We start from the raw sequence: 22,967 nt of genomic DNA, 5'->3' as shown, positions 1-22,967 counted from the left end.
CCTTTCTTTCCACTATCTAGTTACCTTCTCCCACTTGCCAGTTAGTCATTGATATCCCTTCTCCAGAGTATTTGTATTTAAAAAGGAAACACATGAAAATATTTAAAAATTCAAAAAATATCTTCTATGGTAGACTTTTAGGCAGAGCAGATTGCTGGTAGACAGAACTGAATTCCTGAGGTCTACTTGAGCAAGCAGCCACTTCCCTCATGCATGTGGAAATCTAGCCCCAATTTATCCATCAACATCAAATATATTCTCTGCTTCCTTCTATATCTAAGAATAACAAATATAAACAGTAAGCGATGCAACATAACAGTTTCGCTAATCAGTTTTAAAACTCCTGGAACCAGAACATCTAAATATATACCTATCCTACTGTCCAGGTCTTGGATCCCTAGTCTGCATGAATCTGACTTTGCACTTTTCCATTTTCCTAATTATCCAACTCCTCCATCACTATGTTAGAAAATCGTATAATATAATCTACTTTTGAGTTCCATAAGAACAGTTATCAGGTGGGATGGTAGGATAATGTTTCTTGCTGAAAATGGATTGAAACAGGCTACCAAACATACTTTTACCTTTTTAAAAACATTGGACCAAAAAGATTACATATTTTTGCTAAATTATGAATCAATATATTATCTCTGCTCACAAATCAATCATTCCTAAATCCTTCCTTTTACAAGAGAATATTTTAAAGCTTTGTATATCTTACAGGCACCAAAACAAATTGATTTTCAGAGAACTCAAACCTGAAGCACAGAGGAAATAAATGCAAAATGAGCAGTTGTTCAGTGTGAATGAAATGGTCTTATCTCTCTCCAGATCTGGAAGTCATACATAATGCTACACAAAACAGAACATCAGCATTCTTCACAATGTTACTGCCAGCTCATGACTTTGAAGCATTCTTATTTTCTTCTATTAAAACAAGAGTAATCAAATTATTTTCAATAAATGGTGCTGGGACAACTGGATACAAATAAAAGAATAAAATTGGACCCCTACCACATATCATATACAAAAAATTAACTGAAAATGGATCAAAGACCTAAATGTAAGAGCTAAAGCTATAGAACTTGTAGAAGAAAGCAGAGGCATACATTTTCATGACCTTGGATTAGGCAGTGCTTTCCTAGATTGGTACACTAAAAGTACAAATAACAAAATAGATAAGTTGGATTTCATCCAAATTAAAAACTTTTATGCTTCAAAGGACACCATCAAGAAAGTGAAAAGACAACCCACAGAACAGGAGAAAATGTTTGCAAATTTCATACCTGAAAGCGACATATCTAAAATATATAGAGAACTCCAACTCAATAATAAGAACACAAATAATCCAATTAAAATATGGGCAAAAGATCCAAATAGTTTTCCAAAGAAGATATACAAATGGCCAATAAGCACATGAAAAGATGCTCAACATCATTAGTCATCAGAGAAATGCAAGTCAAAACCACGAGATACCACTTCATATCCACTAGGATGGCTATAAAAACAAGAGTTGACAAAAAAAAAAAAAGAGTTGGTAACAATGTGGAGAAACTGGAACTCATATATGGTTGGTGGGAGTGTAAAATGATGCAGTCACTTTGGAAAAGAGTCTTCCTCAAAAGGTTAGACACAGAATTCCCATATGACCCACTACTATATGATCTATGATCTCCTACCATATGACCAACTACCACATGATCTACTACTAGGTATATACCCAAGATACCTAAAAACATGTCCACACAAAAATCTGTACACAAATGTTCATAGCAGCATTGTTCATAATAGCCAAAAAGTGGAAACAACCCAAATGTCTATCAACTGGTGAATGGATAAATAAAATCTAAAATATACATACACGGAATATTATTCAACAATAAAAAGCGCTGATACATGCTACTATATGGATTAATCTTGAAAACATGCTAAGTAAAAGAAGCTAGTCACAATGCACCACATATCATATGACTCCATTTATATGAAATGTCCAGAACAGAAAAATCCATAGAGAGATAAAGTATCAATAGATTGATGGTTGTCTAGGGCTGGAACGGGGTGGGGCTGGGGGTGAGTCACTTGTAATGAATACAGGGTTTCCTTTTGGGGATGATGAAATTCCTCAAATCTGATAGCGGTAATGATTGCATAATCCTAAATATATTGACAATCATTTAACTGTACACTTTAGATGGGTGAACTACATGGCATGTGAATTATATCCTCATAAAGCCATCATTTCAAAAAACAATAGTAATCAAACAGCACAGTGTAATATTTAAACCACCAATTCAGAAAAGGAAAAATCTTGATATAAAACCTACAGCATTGTCTTGTATGATATAACAAACTTTCTGAAAAATCTCAACACTGTTTAGTAATCTACTTTTGGTTTACTTGCTGATTCTGTTTGCTGTTCAGCAATTTGGAAATCTGACCATCAATCACAAGCCGCTTCACAGTCATGTGCTAAAAACCTATTTCCCTTTTCAAATGCAGTTTTCACTCAATGAAAAACTATATACAATAGGGACACTAATACGATATGAGTCTGGGTGATACTGTGGAAAGACTAGAAGTCAAAAGATCTGGTTTTACGTTGGTGCCCTACCTTTTACTGACTGTGTGATCTTAGGTATGTCATTTTACCTTTCTCAGGTTTAGTTTCTTCAGTGGCAAAGTGGAGATGAAAATCTTTGTGCTACTTACCTCACAGGGTTGGTGTGAGGATGAAATCAGAGATAGAGACAGAGAGTAAAAGACGATGGGCGGGGGGCGGGGAGAGAGAGAAAAAGAGAAACTATGAATGTGTTTTATAGTCTGTTTCCCAAATGACTGTATGTAGTATTTAAGGTAATTGATTTGACCTCTATTCAATCGCAACCCTCTCCTTCATTTCTCTCATTTTTAGTAAATTCTAATATCTAGAACTCTGACCCTCTTCACCCCCCAAATACTGAATAACCCCTAGATCACATAGTCCTTTTCTTTAAGCCAGTGTTTTCCAAACTGTTTTTTTTTTGGAAAAGTGGTTGACGAGATATTATTTTTAAAAAGGTCCCATGGCCAAATGTGGACTTTGTTTGGACTAAACAAAGTTAAACAAGACTCTTCTAAGCTTTTATTATGATACTAACTACATGTGGTGAATATAACACTTTGTGTTTTCTACCTTATATGGCCATCTTTCTCTCATGCAGTATTCCTCAGAACAGTTTGAAAATGCTTACTTCAGACAAGGATGAGGTACACACACGTTCTGGTACTTTGAGATTCTCAGAATGAAATAAAAAATTCAAAATATTGAATGAATTTTTCAATGGTGGCTATTTCTTCTTGGTAGCAAACTAGGTATATAAAGATTTGGATTACTCAATCAGGTCTTTAGGCCTCCATTTAAGGTACTGTAGCCACAAAATGATGGGACACTAGAGCAGTCGTTACACACCCAAATACCTTCAGCTGCAAGCAGTAACCTCTCTGTAAAGCTGAGTATATGACATCCGGGAGAGGAAACAGAAGAGCATCCTTATATACCAATGTTTTAAAAAAACACTGAGCTGACCCCCACCCCCCAAAAAAGAGATGTGCAAGCTGAACTTGACCCTTGAGCCACAAATTTGGATCCACTGTTTGCAGACTACTTCACTAAATTTCTAGCATACCATTAATAAGGATCATTCATTCACTCATCTCTATGGTTACCTTCTCTGTGCCAATCACTGCTTTTATTTATATATTTTAGAATCTAAGTCCCTGTCTGACCATTAGACAGAGATTACATTGAAATTAACATAATTTAATAATACTCTGTTGGATATATGAATAAAGTGTTGTGAAAACATAGAGAAAGGTAAACTGAAGTGGGGGCACAGAGGAAATAGACGGCATTCCAGGTAAAAGGGGATAATATTGTCAAAAGCATACACAAAACCAAGAAAATGAAAACACAGTTCTTATACCTCCAGCCTAGGAACCAGGAGACTCATTCATTTAGTGCTAGGAACTCTGCTAGATTCTGGGAACAGTTGAAAAACATAAAATACACTTTTATAAAAGAGGTTAGTCTAATAGTAAAGGCAAAAAAAGAAACTTAAGGATGCTAACAGTGTGATAAATGTCATGATAGATAATTTGCACAAGATGCTGTGGGAGTATACAGTTGACTTTGGAAACCTGAGCATGACCCAGATCATGAAAGATGAAAGGCCTGTAGGCCATGATAAAGATTTTGGACTTTATCCTGAATTATGAGGAGCCCTAAAGTTTTTCGGGAAGGAAAGTGACACAATCAGATTTGTACCTTAGACACTGACAGCAATGTGGAGAGCAGGAGAAACTGAAGCAAAAACACTTTTGCCAGTAATTCAGTTTTCCATAAGACAGACTGCAAGCTATGACCAGATTATAATAAAGAGAACAATGTTTCAATAAATTATATTCTACATATGCAGAACCTAGGAAATAGATTCAAGAAATTGAGTCTGCCTTCAATGACGGAACAAATGAAAGAACACAGTGGGACAAAGAAAAATGTCACTTGCAGCCATCCCCCCATTCCCTTTTCCCTCTTCTGCACATTTGTGTCATCAGGGTTGGGGATAGTTTGGATGTATACAATGATAAGTGGGAAAGTGATAGGGTAACTGCTACCAGGAGAAGATATTCATAAATAGCTTAGTACTGCAAACTCTTTTTTCACTACCTACAAGGAAGAAGCAGACATTCAAACTGTTTTGGAGGAAAAACCCTGTTAAGAAAAGAACCTGAGAGTGCACGTTAGGCAAGTTTTCAAAGGCAAATCAATGAAGTGTTGTTTCAAAGAGTCATCAAGGTCATACCTTCTTCCAAGGACATACAATCTGATTGGGGTGTTTCCATCTCTGACTGTAAGAAAATCCTCCTTGCTATTAGGTTAAGAAATGACCTCACTTCTCCAGTTTAAGACACACAACTACTATGGATGTACTAAACTCAAAATAATTTTATAGCTTTAATGTATCTGGGAAAAGTCTGTGATCTGCTAAACAAAAAATCAAGTCACCTAGGGAGAGGTATAGTTTAAAGAAGGCTTGCTTTTCCCTCCCCTTCACTGTTTGGACAACTTGAGGTCTACCAAGACAAAATACCTGCAATACTAGTACAATTAAAACTTAGCCTTGGACTTCCCTGGTGGCACAGTGGTTAAGAATCTGCCTGCCAATGCAGGGGACATGGGTTCGAGCCCTGGTCTGGGAAGATCCCACATGCCGCGGAGCAACTAAGCCCGTGCGCCATAACTACTGAGCCCGCATGCCACAACTACTGAAGCCCGCACGCCTAGAGCCCATGCTCCGCAACAAGAGACGCGCCCGCTCGCCGCAACTAGAGAAAGCTCATGCAGAGCAAGGAAGACCCAACGCAGCAAAGAATAAATAAATAAATGAATGAATAAATAAAACTTAGCCTTAAAGAAAGACATACTGCTATCAGTGAAGGTATCTGATTTCCAATTGTGTCATTTCTATCAAAAAAGGAAAATGAACACTTGTCTTGCTTTAGAATACAACGTGATTTTATGTATTTATTATGCATGCATTTTAATATAACAATGAACTACCTATTCCATTTTCACTATAAACTCTAAAACCAAGACACTATTTTCTGAGGACCACATTTAAAAGTCTTTATGTTATGCTATTATTGGCCTCAATAAAACAGAGCTTATGTTTAATAGATCTGGTCAGAGGTGGCAAGCTGGCAACCCAAGGGATGAATGTGGCCCACAAACAGGTTTTCATTGGTCTGAACAACGTTTGTTTGAATTATCTGTCAACATTTACAAATTAGAAGACCTGGTATAAGATTCAGGTTACCTACCTTCTCTTAAAAATTCTGAGGGTATGATAACACTAGACCCAAACTGTAGCCCACGTTAGATAACTGCTGGGTTTTAGTTTCCTACTGTGCCCAGCCAGCTCCCTGCAATCATTTATGATCCCTGCTCAAACCCTACAGGTATGTCACCCTTGAGATACCCTAGCTGTATAAAGTTTGTTAACTAGGAAGAAAATCAGAATTTCCTAACATAATAAAGTTGGTCCATCTTGGTATTTACTTTGAATATCTGAACTCTATAAATGAAAATGCAATGCTATGCCACAGAATGTTATGCGTTAGTTGTTTCAATGCAGGAAAAAAGTTGACATTAGAGTTCTTTTCTCTAAATACCTCTGAGATTTTACAATAACTCTATCAAGTACCTTTGATAGCATGGGCCATTAACTTCCATTCAGTAATAAAGAAATTTAGGATACTCTAATTACATAAGCAGAACAGTTTTTTTAGTTAAGTAGATGTAGGATATCTTAATATAAAGTAATATCCTAATTCTTAAATAATATGGTTATGATGGAAATGGCCTTTTTGAGAGACATCAAATACCTTTAAAAAACGAACTTTTTCTTGCATCTTGCTTTCCAACTATACTGTTTCACTTGTGGACATATCTTTTTATAAGAAATCAAGTTTACGATACTCAAAGTTTTATTAAGACAATATGCTTGCATTTGGTAAAATTATGACTTTTTATGTCTCCAAGCCATTGGAACCCTTGCTTGCTCTGAGTCATATAGCGCTCCTGATGACTACTCTCCTTCCCAGAAGGTGCCTTGTCTGTGCTTTCCCCTCAGGATGCTACTGGACTTTTGGTGACAAGAGTTAATTTTACAAACCAATAATGTTAATGTGTAATACCTTAGTACTAAGTTTCAGTTTCTCACATTGGGGAAGAACAGACAGGTTGCCAGAGAGTCCATAAGCAATTTACATTTTTCTATATTAGAATAAACATACATTGAGAAGTTTAATGTGACATTCACATGAATTTAAGATAAAACATTTTTTTGCTCACACCCTGATTTCCTTGGTTATTCTTTACATTTCAGCTGTTAGGTTACTGTCTTAGTAACCTCAGTTTGAAAAGTATACACCTGAATTGTCAAGGTCAATATACATTGTAGAAAGAACTGCATTGAAATGGTTTTTTTCCACTAGGTTTTGTAGTTAGAGAAACAAGTTTCACTTCATTTGGAAAGTTAATTTTAACAAACCAAAATGTCTGCCAATTACGTTGAGTTAATAAAGCACTGATGTCTGAAGTCAAAGAATTTTCGGTTAACACAGCTGGCAGAAACTCTGAGCTTTTCCGTGATTAACATGTAACGTGGAAGGTTAGCTAAATGTTTTTACAAAATACATGACAACTGGATACATAGTATGACATGAAATGGAATCTTGATTTGATTAGCCATAGTATTTTGGGGCACAGAACTTAGGAGAGATGTGTGTGGTCCTAGAAAGGGCTCTCAAGGATCATTTAGTCTATTTCCCTCAATATATATATATAGGGAAAATGAAGCAGACACTGTGCAATGATTACATGAGTACATAGCATGGGGGCAAAAATAAAAATAGAAACATTCTGTAACATAGCGTGCAAGGGAAACCTCAGAGATCGAGTCTATCTCTCTCCTATAGAGCAAGAGTCCTAAAAATCAATCATAAGTCAAAGAATATTTTTAAAAGAAGGCAATTCTTGAATTTCTTAATTACAAGTCTAACAAACCTCTTATTTAAGACAGTAATTCTTACAAACAGCTATAAGACCCATTTCTCTATTGGCTAAGAGGGTTATATTTCAAGATATTGTAAAGATTAACAAGAACATCTTTAAGGAGTGCTTTGATATGCTAAGATGGAAAGATGAAAAAGATATTTTACTGTATGTTTTTGACATCGATTTTTTCGCAAATATATCTGCACATTTCTTCTAGTAACTACAAGTCTAACATCTGTTCTTCTTTACACTACCATTCCTCAATACTTAATCCCCCATCTTTCCTAACCGCATCTTTTCCTCCAGAGGTTACAATATAAGATGCCTGGAACCAAATAAGAGATTTCAAAAAGCTTTCTGCTTTATAAATCACTTCAGTGGATTATTTTCACTTAGATGGTGGACTTTAAACATCACTTCCTTCTACAATCTCCACTTCATGCCACTGTTTGTGGCTTTTGCTACTGCTGTGTTTCCTACTTACTATGGCTGGTACAGCATTGCCACACCAGGAAAGCTAAGATGACTGCCCTGATGAGAACTATTTGATAGGGAGGGAACAGGGAATAATCTTTCCATTTTAGCTAATTCATACAAATATTTCCTTCCATTAATATGGGTAATCAAAAACTGTATTTGCAAATAACTATTTTGAAAAATATAAAGTCTTAGGAATAGGAAAACAATGGGAACACTACTTCACTGAAGACATTTTTGAAAGCTCTTTTTAATTATTTTGTTTCAGTTGAAAATACCTAATTTTAATCTTAACCCTCTTGTCAATACTTGGTTGTGTATACTCCACATGAAACAGAAAGGAAATAGATGAAATGCAATGAGGAGGACGTTGGTCAACAGAGAAAAGGTATATATTGCGGGAGCTGTAATGGAAGGGATGTTTCTGCTTTGTTCCCTGGAAGAGTCAAAGGGGCATGAAGAGAGAAATTAGCCACCTACAACGTTGTGGACAGCCTTTTTGGGGCATCCTTATATTTGCCTCTTTCAAATATTTACTCAGTTTACAGACTAGGCACCCAGTTTTAACTTTGCTACTCTTCCTAAGGCACTAAATAACTACGTACTATGAGTTGAGATTGAAGCTGTAGCGGAAAGATGAGGATGGGTGCCTGAACAGGAAGAAGGTAAATACGCTTGTCTTAAAGCTTCCAAAAGACAGTAATTAATAATCACTGTTTCATAGGTGTATCACAAAGAGCAAAAAAAAAAATCTTCCAAGTCCCTATAATCAGCTTCTACCAAAGGCATCCTTGCCAGCTAAGTGAGGCTCTTTTGACCTGGTACCCTTTGAGTGCAGGGGGTGCACTGGGGTTAGAAAAGCCTGGTTGAAACCATTTTGTGAAACAGTGGTAAGCTGGAGTCCAGCCATGCTGTCTTGTCAGAGCTGATTGAATTTTTATTAATTTGCATGACAGTGATGTTACATTGCTTGAAACTGGTCCTGGTGGAAGTATTTATACCACGGAAATGGAGAGCTAGTTTGCCAACATACCTTTGTGTGGAAGACAACAGAGTGCTTGAGAAAGACTCCTGGTTCTGCAACTTAAGATCCAAGTCAAGAAAGCGACTGCACTTCTCTAGATACTACTAGTACTGTACCTCATAATAGGTGAAAAGTACACAGCATACAGAGTAACAAGCAAATATTAAGCACTCTATTAATGTTAGTTATAATTTTTCATATATAGATAGTTCATGTGACTTTGTCCTTAAATTTCAAAGCAATTTTAATGGAATAACAAAGGCGCAAGGGTCCTGAAAAAAAGGCAGTGTGAACAATTTCATAATAAAACAAGTATGCTTTTTTTGTTCATTCTTTCCCAGCTACCCTCCATGCAACATTTCTAACTTAGCATACATTTAATTTACTTGAACTTCTAAGACAAATATCACACAACTAAAAAGTATTAGAGGAGTACTGTATTATAATGCCGAAGAAGAACCCCATGCTTATGGTAAACATCAACTCTATTGTATGAATGTGAGCCCCAGGCTCAATTTGTGAATGGCACCTCGTGGAATGGTGCAACACAATGGCCCTTTACAAAGCTGTAAGAAGCCAGACCTTGTAACTGATCAGGAATCTCAAACTGACTACTAATACAGCCCATGGAGATGTTTTATTTGGACAGTACAGAGTTTTTTCTTCTAAAATCTGAAGGTAAATGCCTTTAAAAAAAAATCAACTTAAGCCCACCACTCCCCATTTCTGATATCCAGGAAAAGTCTGGAGGAAACAAGAAGCAGCTTCAAGAGTCTTCTCACAATGAAGTCACAGAATGCAATTAACTTCTCCAGCAACTGAGTTGTAAGAACATGTAAAGATTTGTCTACCAAGGAAACTTATTACACACTCACTGCCCAAGGTTTTTATTATCAGCTGGTCACATAAGCACCCCTATGCCTAGCACATTCTAAAATTCCAGACTCCCTAAAGGAAAACAAGTATTTAACATAAAACATACTGTTTGCACAATTTAGGCACAGCAAGCTACTCTTATCATTTAGGGAAAGTTTTATTTCAGTGTAGGAAACTGTTTACCAGTCAAGTTCCCAGACGCCAGGCACAGGTTAATCTTGCAAGCAGGCCTTTCTAAGGATGGCAGTCTCAGGCTTGTTCTGTTAACTCCTCTGCACCCCTTTACCTTTTCTTCCCTGACAGCCAGAGGGGTAGCCTCAGCCCAGTGTCTCTACCCAACACAGCAAAGTCTTCCTTCTCTCCCCATTTACCAATCACTAATGATCCCCACTGCTCCAGTTTTGTTAACAAATAAGAACATAATTCAAACTTTACCTTATCAAGCCAAACAAAAGTTGACTTATTTCCCATATGTTATTAAATATCATTCAACTAATCAGGGCTTCCAGTTAGCAGGATCCTAGCCATAATCTACAATGAGACACGATTCCAGCTAGAGGTGGAAAATCAGTCATTTAAACTACCCATTGGCTTTATCCATAAATATGTAATCTCCATTTGACTGTTGGAAATACTGCCAAGGACTCCCAACACTGCCCTGAAAACCCTTCTCATCTCTCACTTCCAATCTTGTTCAACAATGTGCTGGATCTAAGGCCATACGGATTTTATATCTAGGTTTCCCAGGATGGTCAGCCACAGAGAAGTAAGGCAGAAAGTGTACTGGCTGCCAGTTGACTGCTCAAATGTGCCACTAAGGATTTACTTCTGACCCACTAGTGAGCAGCCACCTGACGCTGGACAGCTTTCAGCATTCTCTCATCCTAGATCCCTTCTTCTGCATCCAGGAAGCACTGCACTCTTTCCTGCAAAGGTCCACAACCTCAGAAAACAGACATTTTCAGTTTCTGTCCCAAGGGTTGGGGAGCTGAGGCCCACCATGGCTGCCAGCAAGAGGCTAAGCAGGGTTCACCAGGCTCCACCTGGAGTTATATTCAAGTCCTGCAGCCCATGCTAGATGCTCTGAACCACCTAACGGGCCTAAGTGCCTCCTGAGGAAACTACTGCCTGGACCAGAAAAAAACTGAGTCCTGGAACTCCTTGACATTGACAGGGCAATCAATTAGGAATGACCAGGACCTGAGCACTACCTTAGTTCCACTATGGTAGACTTATCTCTGCATGGATTTGGCATTGTTCTGCCTATCTGTACACTAAAGAGGACCGCGGTCACTCTCCAACAACAGTATAGATTGCCTGCCTTGGAAAGATCCAGATCGTGAAACTTGCGAGACTGTCAGCTAGGGATTGGCAAGGCCTCAAGGGTGGAGGCCAGAGACAAATGGGCTACTCAGCCATCCTGGCCCCTCTGTGTGCATTTCTGAATCCTGAAACCAGCCCTGAAGCTGCTGCTTTAGCTTCACAGCTGGGGAGGGGAAGGATGTATCATGTCAGAATTCATTCAGATGCTAAGCAGGAACTTAAGCATATTTTATGGGGGTCTTGTTCCGATAAATCTCCCTTATTTGATTAAAGTGGTTTGAAAAGTACATTTGGCATTTGCTGCAATCATTCTCCCAAATGGCAGCAATTGAAGTACCAGCCAGCTAGGACTGCTGGTGCTGTTTAGAAGCCTCAAACAACCTGAGCATAAGAAGCTGGAATTGGGTTAAAATAAAGATTGTAGAGCCAGAAACCAAGCACTGTCAGTTCTCAATCTTTGGAGCTGCTGATGCCAGAAACCAAGCACTGTCAATTCTCAATCCCTGGAGCTGCTGATGCTTCCTAACTCCCATCCAAGAAAATGAAAGAGCATTCATTTTGACCTAATGGTGGGAAATCCCTTTCCCAACTGGTAGGGCTTGCAGTAGGACTCCAAATTAAAGAAATCTGGTAAAGAAATCTCAGCTGTCTCTTTCAGCATTAAGGGAGAAAAAAACAAATAGGATTTTTATAATTACCATAAATTTTAAGTGAGTGAAAGCCCTATTCAATCAATTGCAATTTCCACACCAAAAAAAGAAAAAAAATCGTAAAATCACTGCCAAAATAATAGCTGACCTTTTTATTAGTGTTTAGCACAATTTCATATTTCAATAAAAAGGGAATGTAATACACACTACTATATATAAAATAGATAACTAATAAGGACCTACTGTATAGCACAGGGAACTCTACTCAATACTCTGTAATGACCTATATGGGAAAAGAATCTAAAAAGGAGTGTATATATGTACATGTATAACTGACTCACTTTGCTATACACCTGAAATGAACACAACATTGTCAATCAACTATACTCCAATTAAAAAAAAGGGGGGGGGTGTACCTTCAAAAAAATAGCAGCAGTAGAAAAGGCTTTTTCTAACAAAGGAAAATAAATAGCAAGATTAAAATTGTTTTAATCTTAGAATAAGCTTTACATAATGGCTTTAAAAGACTGGTCAGATTCCATGTAATTTATAACAAACAATAAAAAATTTGCTGGCTGCAAGTCCAAAGAACTTGCACTGCAGCAAAATGTTAACATAGGGCATTTGCCAAAGGCAAATGGAATCACGCAGCTTCACCTAGCCTACAGATTTTCAATCACTGACAAAGCCAAGTTGAACCTAATGCATTATAAAAACCTGTACAAAATTAATTTAACCAAATGTAGTCTGCTTTTATGATCTCAACTCTGTGCCCTGAAGGTAAACATCAGCCAACTTCTCCTCAAATAAAGTGGATTTTTTTTTTAGAAGATGTTGGGGGGGTAGGAGTTTTTATTAATTAATTAATTTATTTTTGCTATGTTGGGTCTTCGTTTCTGTGCGAGGGCTTTCTCTAGTTGTGGCAAGCGGGGGCCACTCTTCATCGCGGTACGCAGGCCTCTCACTATCGCGGCCTCTCTTGTGGCGGAGCACAAGCTCCAGACGCGCAGGCTCAGTAGTTGTGGCTCACGGGCCTAGTAGCTCTGCGGCATGTGGGATCTTCCCAGACCAGGGCTCGAACCCATGTCCCCTGCACTAGCAGGCAGACTCTCAACCACTGTGCTACCAGGGAAGCCCAATAAAGTGGATTTTGAAGTTTATTAAGACCTTAACACACAAAACTGTGTGCTAAGTATCTAAACTGAGCAATTTGGAAAGTGTTGCTTATATCATCCACATCGTGATTTGCTACGCTTGAAGATAATTTTTTAAATTCCATTATTTTCTTCTTTAAATGAGTACTTATATATTTGATGATTATTAACAATTTCAGTAAAGCATTAAAAAGTTCTTTGGCAAGTATCAAGCCTAGTCCCCAAAATGCCTTTAGGGGCCTAAGCAAGCTGAGAATGTAATATAACAGGGAGAACCAGAGATACTGCATGCTCCATCTAACGCATTCAAAATCAAAAAGAAAACAAACACTTGTCTGTGGGCTGACAAATGGGCCATAAGTTTGTAACTCCCAAATGAAAGCTTGGAACCAGAATCTGAAGCTTTTTCCTAATATAGTTGCTTCCTAACACAACGTCTATATAATAGATTCTTTATAGATTTTGATTAGTGCAAAGTAGTTTACATATGAACTGTGACACTCACCTGGAGATTTCTTGTCACATATTTACATGTCCTGGATGGGAGTTAACTATAAATAATTGGAATATTTTAAAACAACATTTTTGGCTTTCTATACGATGGCAAATAATTGTTTTCATTACATAAAATGAAATACTACTACTGAAGTAGCATTTTACCTGCTTAAGAAACCGGTCAGTTGCGTTGCTGTGCTTGGCTAACACACTTGGCAGGGAAGGATTAGCATATTCAAACTGAGGATTGTAGGTATAGTCAGACTTAAAGAATCTCACTTTTTCTTTCTCCAAGTTGGTGGGCTTTATAGCACTCAGTATACAAAATTTCTTTCCAGAAAAGTCATCTCCTTTTTCAAAACTTCTAGACAGCTGAGGCTGCAGCTTTGGCTTTGGAAGAGTAGAGAAATGGCGTCGCTTGACCTTTCTTTCATTTTTGGGTTTAGGTGGCAGTACTGTGCTGTTTCCTGTAACAGAGATATCATGTGTAAACTTTACAGGACTTGACACTGAACTAGTGACAAAAACAGCAGGCTGCCTTTCTAGGCAGTACCAAGTATCACTGCTCATCACAGGCACTGGGGCTTTCATCTTGCGAAGATCTTTACTACGTGAAGAGCTAGATTTGCTGGGTTTTCTACATCTTTTGGAGTAGGTGGAGGAAGACTGTTTTTGTGAATGATGCTTTTTCTCCTCTTTGCTCTGTAGTAGGACATTGTAACTACTGGTTCCAGTTGTGAAAATGTCCTTTAGTATTCCAGGAGATAAATGTGAAATGCTTCCTTTGCTGCCAATAATCAAGGACTCTTCTGCATTTAGAATAGACTTCTTAGCAAGTTCTTGCTCAGGCCAGTGAAGCTTTTCTGTGTTAATAAACAAAATCAAAACAAAAGAAATAACAAAAGATACCAGATGAAGCAAATTGCTTATTATGTGAAAAGTATTCTGAAGGTTCTGTAAACTTCATAATTTTGCAACCATTTTTAGAAAAGACATTTTTAATATTAAAAGACTATATTACTAAACTTTGGGCAAGCTAGACACGGTCACTTCTATAAGAATGTACATATGCTAAATTATCTATAAAAATCCTCAGCTTCAAACCATGTAGATGACCAAAGTCTAATCTAGATGTGAGATAATATACATAAATAATCTGAACACTCAACTCTACCAAGAATGTGGATTTCGTAGAAAGGATATAGTTTAATAGTATTACCAATATCAAAGTAAAATCCAAGGCATTTTCAAAGCCAATACAATCTTGAAATCTGACACTATATATAAAGGTAGCCATCAGTAAAAGAAGGACAACACTGTCTTACATATCTCAAAAAAATTTTTTAATTAAATAAATGATATGTGCACATTCAAGCACGTTATAGTAATGTCACTCAATATTTATTAGTTGCTTTTCTTAATTTTAGGCTATAGGTTAAGATTAAAGAAAATCAAGGTTTTTCTTCTCAAGACTTAAAAAAATAATTACTATGTAAGATATCAGTATATCAAATGCCAAATTAAGGAGAGGTCAGTTTTGCCTTTAGATCTCAAAAGTGCTTTAAAGAGGTAAGAATAACTTGAAATATTGTTGCTTGTGTACTGTTTTAAAACTGTGTTGATTTGCATTCTTTCATTCCACAAATACAGGAATACTGCTAATAGACACACGGATCTGAAAAGCATGTGTATAAATACATTGCTCTTGCCTTCAACCAGCTTCTAATCTGGCTCTGAAGGTAAGGCAGTCCTATGAAGATTTGAGTACTAATACGAGGTAGTATAAGCTTAAATGTGAAAAACAAAAGATACAGACAATAACCTAGGGTTCAGGGAAGGAAGAGAAACATTTGAGAGGATTTCAGGTAAACCCTTAAGAGCTTTCAGATTCAATTCTAAACTGACAAAAGTGTTTGAGTTTGTCTTAAATCCTGGTATTTGAACTCCTATCTGACCATGTCTGCTTATAAACCCTTTCTAAATCCTTTCTGCAAATGTGACACATGATTCTCTCAACCACCTCTCTTTTCTGAGTCTCATGGATCCTTATGCCTCTAGCCCTCAACCTCTGGCTCCTACTATGGAGGCAATTTCAACGCTAACTGACTTGGACAGCTGCCTTCCTTGCCAAGAAAGAGACAATTTATTTAATTCCATTTTAAAGAAAACTGTTTATCCACATAGATCTGTCGCTCACTCACTCAAGATTAGACATTCAGGGATCCTTTCTATAATAAGTAGTAATAAATAATAATAATAGCAGCCACTATTTGTTAACACATTTATGTGAGTTTGGGATTTCACCAAAAACCTTGCATGTTATATCACTTAAGCTTCAGAAGTGTTAAGTAATGTGCTCAAGGTTATACGACAAGAAAGTAGTGAAGAGCAAACTGCGATTCGAATGCAGATGTGTCTGATTACAGAGTCCATGCTCATTCTATTATATAAGGTCATTCATTCAATTATCAACAGACATTCAGTATTAAGTCTGCTACATGCACCGCACTACATCTTTTCTTCCTCTGTACAAACGCGGCACCCTAGTGAGACACAGTAATCTGAATAACTGATGTATTCAATACTAAGATAGGTACCAGGACCATGTGTTATTCATGTTTCTCTTTCCAACATCTAGCATGGTAACTGGTAGATATTCAATAAATGTACACTGAATAAATAAGTGAATGAATGAATGGCACAACCCTAAACATGCCATTCTCTGACCACTTTAGATATACAGGTATTTGTAGTTCTGGAACCATTCTATATTTCTATGAGGAGATGACTGTAGAAGTGGAAATATAACCTGGAAGACCTTGAACCAGTGGTTCTCAAATGAGAGCAACTGTGCCCTCCAGGGGACATTTGGTTGTCACAATTAGGGAGGGATGCTACTAGCATCTTGTGGGTAGAGGTCAGGGATGAGGTTAAACATCCTTCAATACATAGGACAGCCTCCTACAACAAAAATATTCATCCTAAAATAATGCCACGGTAGGGAAACCCTGCACTAAAAGTTTTTAAAGCCCAGAAGTCTTAGGGTTTAGGGTAAAGAAACAGTATGAGGTCAAAAGTAGATAATAAACAATCCAAATATGTAAGGTACTTAGAAGTCCTTCTAGTTAACATTTTCTAGGCCAACATATGAAATTTGAATTCTGCTGTCTAAAGGTAACATGAAAGTATAAACTTGCAGGGGCTAAATAAAATGTCTACTACATGGACAAGCTGAGAGATAGGAACTAGACTGCACAGGGTCATGCTGAAGATTGATTGTACAAAGAAGCCATTCAATAATGTGAATAAACAGAACAAACAAAACTTTCATCAATGGCTGGTAAGTCCCAGATCCTCAGGGGTTTCATACTTAAGTGTTGCCAACTGATAGTCAAAATTGGGTAGGATGGGCAAACATAGGCTAAGGAACTGCAGTCCAAATGCCCAAGAACAATGTCAGTGTCCCTAACAAGACACCACAAGCTTAGGAGACAAGAGGTGATAATGAAAGTCAGACTGAAACAGACACTGAAAGGAAAAGAGCAAGAGAACCGAGATAAGAATAAGGGTATCACAAACCCAGAAAAGTTGGTTAAGGACTAGGCACAGCCAGGAAGGTAAAAGGAGGTAATCAGGTTTTTCTCGTTTGGTCTTCATAATAAAAAGGGGGAATTTAATAATAAAAAAAAAAGGGTGGGAATTTACCTCAAATTAAAATCAGGTAACAAAACTACTCTGAAGAATTCCTAATTTGGGTGGTTTGTTACAGGTATATTGATTTTTTTTAAAAAAAAAGAATATTCAATGTAAAAAGTGCTTTCTTTGGTTCCTAAGACTCAGTAGCTCTGTTGATCAAAGAGCTGCGTTCATAGAGTTTTCTGCTGTTTTGTCATAAAGCATCTACATTCTTAATTCTGTCCCATCTCAAACAACCTATACACTTCAGGATACTTAAACAAAAGTCCTAAACCAGCTGCCAAAACACTCAAGGAGGAATTGGGGAAGTGGGAGAGAAATTACAGTGTGTGCATGACAGAACCCCTTCCCCCCTCCCAGGAGTTGCAGCATTTCAGTTCACTTGCTAATTATCTACCTGAGAGGTTTAGCATCAGTCCTTTATGAGCTCCATCTGCTCATAAGTAGTCTGGGAGTACCAATGGTGTATCTATTTAGTAAATGTCAATCCTGCCAAATGCTGATATCCCATGAAGTTCATAAATGTGGGGCACGTGGACCTTCAAACAACTCTTACAAGATAGATGTAAATTAATTTCTCAGAGTCATGCTAATCTTATTTTAGTTGTATTAAGTACTAGAAAACCTAAAATACTGTTTTTGTCATTTTAAATACTACTACTGTTTAAGAAAAACAACCTTTAAAACAGGCTTAAGAACATAATAAAAGGACAAGAAGAAGAGTTCAATGAAGAACATCCTATTCTCCTAACTCCTTTTTTCCTGAAAAATCAAAACTTTAAGCATAAGCAGGCTTCTTTGGGGGCAAGTGTAACTCATTTTCTCTCATAAAAGTAATAAAATAAATAAAAATCATACTCTCACATTAAAAGTCACTATTTAATGTAACATTTTAGCCACCAGCAATCTGCTTCACTATAACCTTGGAGAAAATGAAAATAACTTGATCAAAGAAGTCATTCACCCCAAAATGATTACCCATATTGAGGGGAAAAAAGGAAAATAATATTACATTAAAATTGATAGTATATTCACAAGTGGATGACTATACTGAAATTACCAACACAATGAAAGCTGAATTTGTATCTAGAACAGGAGTAAAGAATACCAGGATTCCTGGCTTCCATTCCCAACTCTTTCAATAACCTCTCTGTAATAGTGGCCTTCATCACTAAACCCATCAGCGTCTCCTGATCCTCATCTAAAGGAATGGAAGAAAGAGGGGAACACTGCTCACTAAACTCTTAGTGTTTCACAACTGAATAGGTGAGGTTTCACAGTAGTTACAAGGTCTCTGGCTGAAAGGAAGATCAGATCATCAGAAACAAAGCCTGCTGGAAAATACCATTCAACCAATTTTGACCCATAAAATGGCAATTTCATATGGTTCACTTATACTTATGAAACCTGAGAGCCCGGGGTAATTTTATACCACAAAACGATAGGTTGCTTGATTACAAACAGAAGAAGAGGCAAAATAAAACAATTCCCAAACAAGATAAACACTTTAGTTTTGCCAAGCTGTTCATCATTACTTAAACTCAAATGATCTAACATCTGTCAACAGCAGAAAGGATGAGTAAATTGTGGTATATTCATACAATAGAATACTATATGGCAACGAAAAAGAACAAACTGAGTTTGCAGGCAACAATATAGGTGAATCTCAAAGACAATACTGAGCAAACAAAACTAGATCAAGAGACTACATACTGTATAATTCCATTTGTATGTGGTCCAAAAACAGGCAAAACTTGGGACTTCCCTTGTGGTGCAGTGGTTAAGAATCTGCCTGCCAATGCAGGGGACACGGGTTCAATCCCTGGTCTGGGAAGATCCCACATACTGTGGAGCAATTATGCCCGTGTGCTACAACTACTGAGCCTGCGGGCCTAGAGCCCGTGCTCCTCAATAAGAGAAGCCGCCGCAAGGAGAATCCCGAGTATCACAACTAGAGAAAAGCCTTTGCACAGCAATGAAGACCCAACGCAGTCAAAAATAAATAAATTAGAAAAAAAAAACAAAACAGGCAAAACTAATGTATGGTATTAGAAGGCAGAATAGTGCTTATCTTTGAGGAAGGGGTTATAACCTGGGAGGAGGTACCAGGGTACTGGGGGCTAGAAAGCTATCTTGTTCTGCACAGTGGTTACATATGTACAGATTCATCAGGCTGCCCATTTAAGACTCAAGCACTTTACTGAATGTAAGTTACACTATAATTTTTAAACTGGTATATTTAAAAAAATCAGTATCTTTGAAAACATTTATTGCCCAATTTGTCTGCATTGTAACAGGTAATCTTTTAATTATAATACCTCCAAATTCAACATTATCCAATATAGTTTCTCAGCTGTAAGTAAACAGAGAGATGAAAAGGCACTGCTAGTATCATTCAAGAACTGAGAAACTCAGCTATACTTCAGGATTCTTAAAAATGTCACAGCCCCGGTTAGGGGCACTTCAGTGTTACTCTATCAGCAGCAAGGACTCTTATAATGTGATACTATTGTTTTTTGGTCAGAAACTGCTTGTGGTGGTGTGCTTTTGCAGTTAGAAGCATGCAGGGTATTCTATAATGCTGGGAAATGATGGTCTGTGGTAAAAGAAAATGCATTCAATACCATCTAAAACAACAGTGAACATGCGAGAAAAACTTCCCCAGGCTTTCCACTTAGGGTGAAGAGAAAATCCTAATCATGGCACATGAGGTCACTCATGGTCAGGTCACTCTGCCTCTCTGGCCCCATCATGCACAATGCTCCCCCTTAATCAGTCCACTCTAGCTTCCCTTCATTTTGTCAATCCCTCACACTTACCACTCCCTCTCCAGACACAAAACATCTTCATATTCTGTTCCCTGTGTTTGAAGAGCCCTCCCCTGTCCTCTCTGTTAGCTTAATCCCTATTCATCCTTCAGTTCAAGTATCACTTGTTCAGGAAAACTTCCCTGGAAGGTTCTTTGACTCACTTGTCACGGTTGCAGTCTTACATTTGTTTATATGATGGCCTTCCTCATCACTGAAATTATAAGTCCCATTATGGCATACATATATGTTTGTTTCTGCTCACTCACTGCCCTGAGAGGTAGCCAAGGAAACAGAATATTTGAGAGGAGAGAAAGGATTCAGGACTTGAATGCCTGAAGGTTGAGGCAAAAATCATACCAGGACGCATAAAAATGTGAAACAATTAGTGATGTTGAAGATAAATTTTAATGGCAGGTGCCTACTGCTGTAGGACAGACAGGAGCTATGTGCCTAACTGTATTCATCCCACATGGCCAAACACTGCTCTTAAGACTTTTGTCTCCAGTAGTTTTAAACATTCACTTTTGTTACAAAGGAGCTTCATTTCCAGATGATTAATCACTTCTTATATCACATACAAGATACAGGCAGTAGGAATTCATAAAATAACATAATCTTATATGGCTTCTGATAGCATTTTGTTACTCACTTAATGAGCTAGATGTCGTCTTCTATTTTGAAACAATTTTATAGTCAAGTAAAATATGATCTTTCCAGGCAAAAATTAGACTTGCCTGTGATAAAAACTTAACAGCACCTGGAGTAAAACTATCAGCTAATGTACCACTGATGTTAAATGAGATACACATGTTGAATTTTGTGGCTTAAATCAACACATAGTCATTTAAACAAGGGTTCTGACTTTCCTAGTGGTTGAGAAAATGGGCTTTGGAATGGAGCTTCTCTGATTTGAATCTTGGCTGTTTATTAGCAGCTGTGACCTTGAGCAAGTTACTTAACATCTTTGTGCTGCAGTTTCCCTATCTGTAAAATGGGATACCATTACTATGTACCTCACAGTATCAGTAGGAGGATCAAAAAAGGTAATATATGTGAAGTGCTGAGAACAATGCTGGCTTGTACTAAGCAGGTGTTAACTATCAGTATTATTATATTCAATACTATATTCAGCTCCTATAGAAATACTCCATGGAATAATGTAAATGGGAAGATATTCAGAATCATGAAATTTGGATTTCCAAGGTAAATTTAACATTAAGTAATAAATTCTACATTCTAGAATCAACATTTTAGTGGCTTTAGTATAATAAACCATCTTCTTTAAAAAGCTATGAGAAGGTAATCTCTTCTGATTTGATCCCATTTCAAACAGCATATATAACATACAAATCTTTCTTTTTTATTTTACTTCTCCAATCAGTTCACCAGGATGTTATATTTAGATTATATTAAATCATGACTAATAAGTCAATAGTGAGTAAGATACTATATTGGAAGTGATTTCAGAAGCAAGTAATTGCTTCAGTCCTGAAATAAAACAATCAGTTTGCTCTATACTTATTTTAAAGCTGAAAAGAAATAAACACATTTCCATCAGTACCCTTACCACAAACAAGCATGCTCTTGATGCTAACCAGAAGAACATGGGCTTCTAAGATATCAATGAATGATGTGATAGTGAGGGAAAAGGAGGGCATGCTTTCAGCTAAACTCTCTTCATAAAGTTTCTGGCCGTTGAAACTGGGCTTTCTGATATGTCAGCAAAATGCTAGGCATGGGGTTCTAGAACTATCCTTTTAACTAGTCAAGAAATTTATAAAAGAAATGGAGAAACTATTTTGAAAAACAGCCAGTCAGTTGTTTGTTTGTTTTGCGGTACGCGGGCCTCTCACTGTTGTGGCCTCTCCCATTGCAGAGCACAGGCTCCGGGCGCGCAGGCTCAGCGGCCATGGCTCACGGGCCCAGCCGCTCCACGGCATGTGGGATCCTCCCAGACCGGGGCACGAACCCGTGTCCTCTGCATCGGCAGACAGACTCTCAACCACTGTGCCACCAGGGAAGCCCCAGTCAGTTGTTTTAAATGAGGCTTGAATTGTCTCAAATGACTATTTGAATTTTTATTGAACTACAGAAATACACTGCCAGATTATCTTATCTCAGGAAATGCAACATGCAGAGTTGGATTGATACGTCTATTGCCACTAAATTATGGGAAGAGAGCTGAGGCAGGAGGAGTGGGTCTACTATTTTAGAAAGTATCTCTCCTCAAACTTCCAACTCTGCATATTGAAAAACAGGAGATCCACTTTGTTGCTAACTGGTCAGATACCTGCTTTCTAAAACTAATATTATCATAATTGTATTTTTTCTCTACCATGATTGTTATGCTTTGGGGAAATCATCTTAATTGATGTTATTTCTAAATCGTTATCTAATAACCTTCACTAGTATATTTTTCTAACTAGTATATTTTTTCTCCAGGGCAGTGGTTCTCAAATGGGGCGGGGGGGGGGTAATTTTGCCCTCCAGGAGACATTTGACAATGTCTGGAGACATTTCTGTTTGTCACAACTGTGGGGGGGGGGAGGGGGGTTACTAGCTTCTAGTGGAAGAGGCCTGGGATGCTGCTAAACATTTTGCAATGCACAGGACAGCCCACCGCAACAGTTATCCACCGACTCAACATTAATAGTGTCATGGTTGAAAGACTCTGTTCCAATACAAAAAGAAGATGTGGTACTTTAAAGTAGCTTTCGGGACTTCCCTGGTGGCGCAGTTAAGAATCCGCCTGCCAAGGCAGGGGACACGGGTTCGAGCCCTGGTCCAGGAAGATCCCACATGCCACGGAGCAACTAAGCCCGTGCGCCACAACTACTGAGCTTGCGCTCTAGAGCCTGCGAGCCA

At 37.7% G+C, this 22,967-nt stretch overlaps 1 protein-coding gene across 8 annotated transcripts in view; it reads right to left on the bottom strand.

Annotated features, from left to right (window-relative positions):
• MATCAP2 (microtubule associated tyrosine carboxypeptidase 2) overlaps positions 1-22,967 on the bottom strand; it is a 73,593-nt gene that overhangs the window by 47,747 nt on the left and 2,879 nt on the right. For 4 of the 8 annotated variants that reach the window (XR_003431931.1, XM_027102186.1, XM_027102187.1 and 1 more), the window contains exon 2: positions 13,762-14,459. The exons of 1 other annotated variant lie outside the window; for it this stretch is intronic. Coding sequence is in view for 5 of the 7 variants with exons in the window: in XM_027102186.1 (XP_026957987.1) it covers positions 13,762-14,459 (698 nt within the window). In the remaining 2 variants the exon portion in view is untranslated. Of the gene's footprint in view, positions 1-13,761; positions 14,460-22,967 lie in introns of those variants that run through there. 3 more of the 8 variants (XM_027102189.1, XM_027102185.1, XM_027102188.1) reach the window with 3 other exon arrangements.

This window comes from Aethalodelphis obliquidens, unplaced genomic scaffold, assembly GCF_003676395.1.
Source record: "Aethalodelphis obliquidens isolate GAN/ISIS:26980383/991018 unplaced genomic scaffold, ASM367639v1 scaffold5, whole genome shotgun sequence".
NCBI classification, from domain to species: Eukaryota; Metazoa; Chordata; class Mammalia; order Artiodactyla; family Delphinidae; genus Aethalodelphis; species Aethalodelphis obliquidens.
This window is presented reverse-complemented; position numbering and strand designations above follow the sequence as displayed.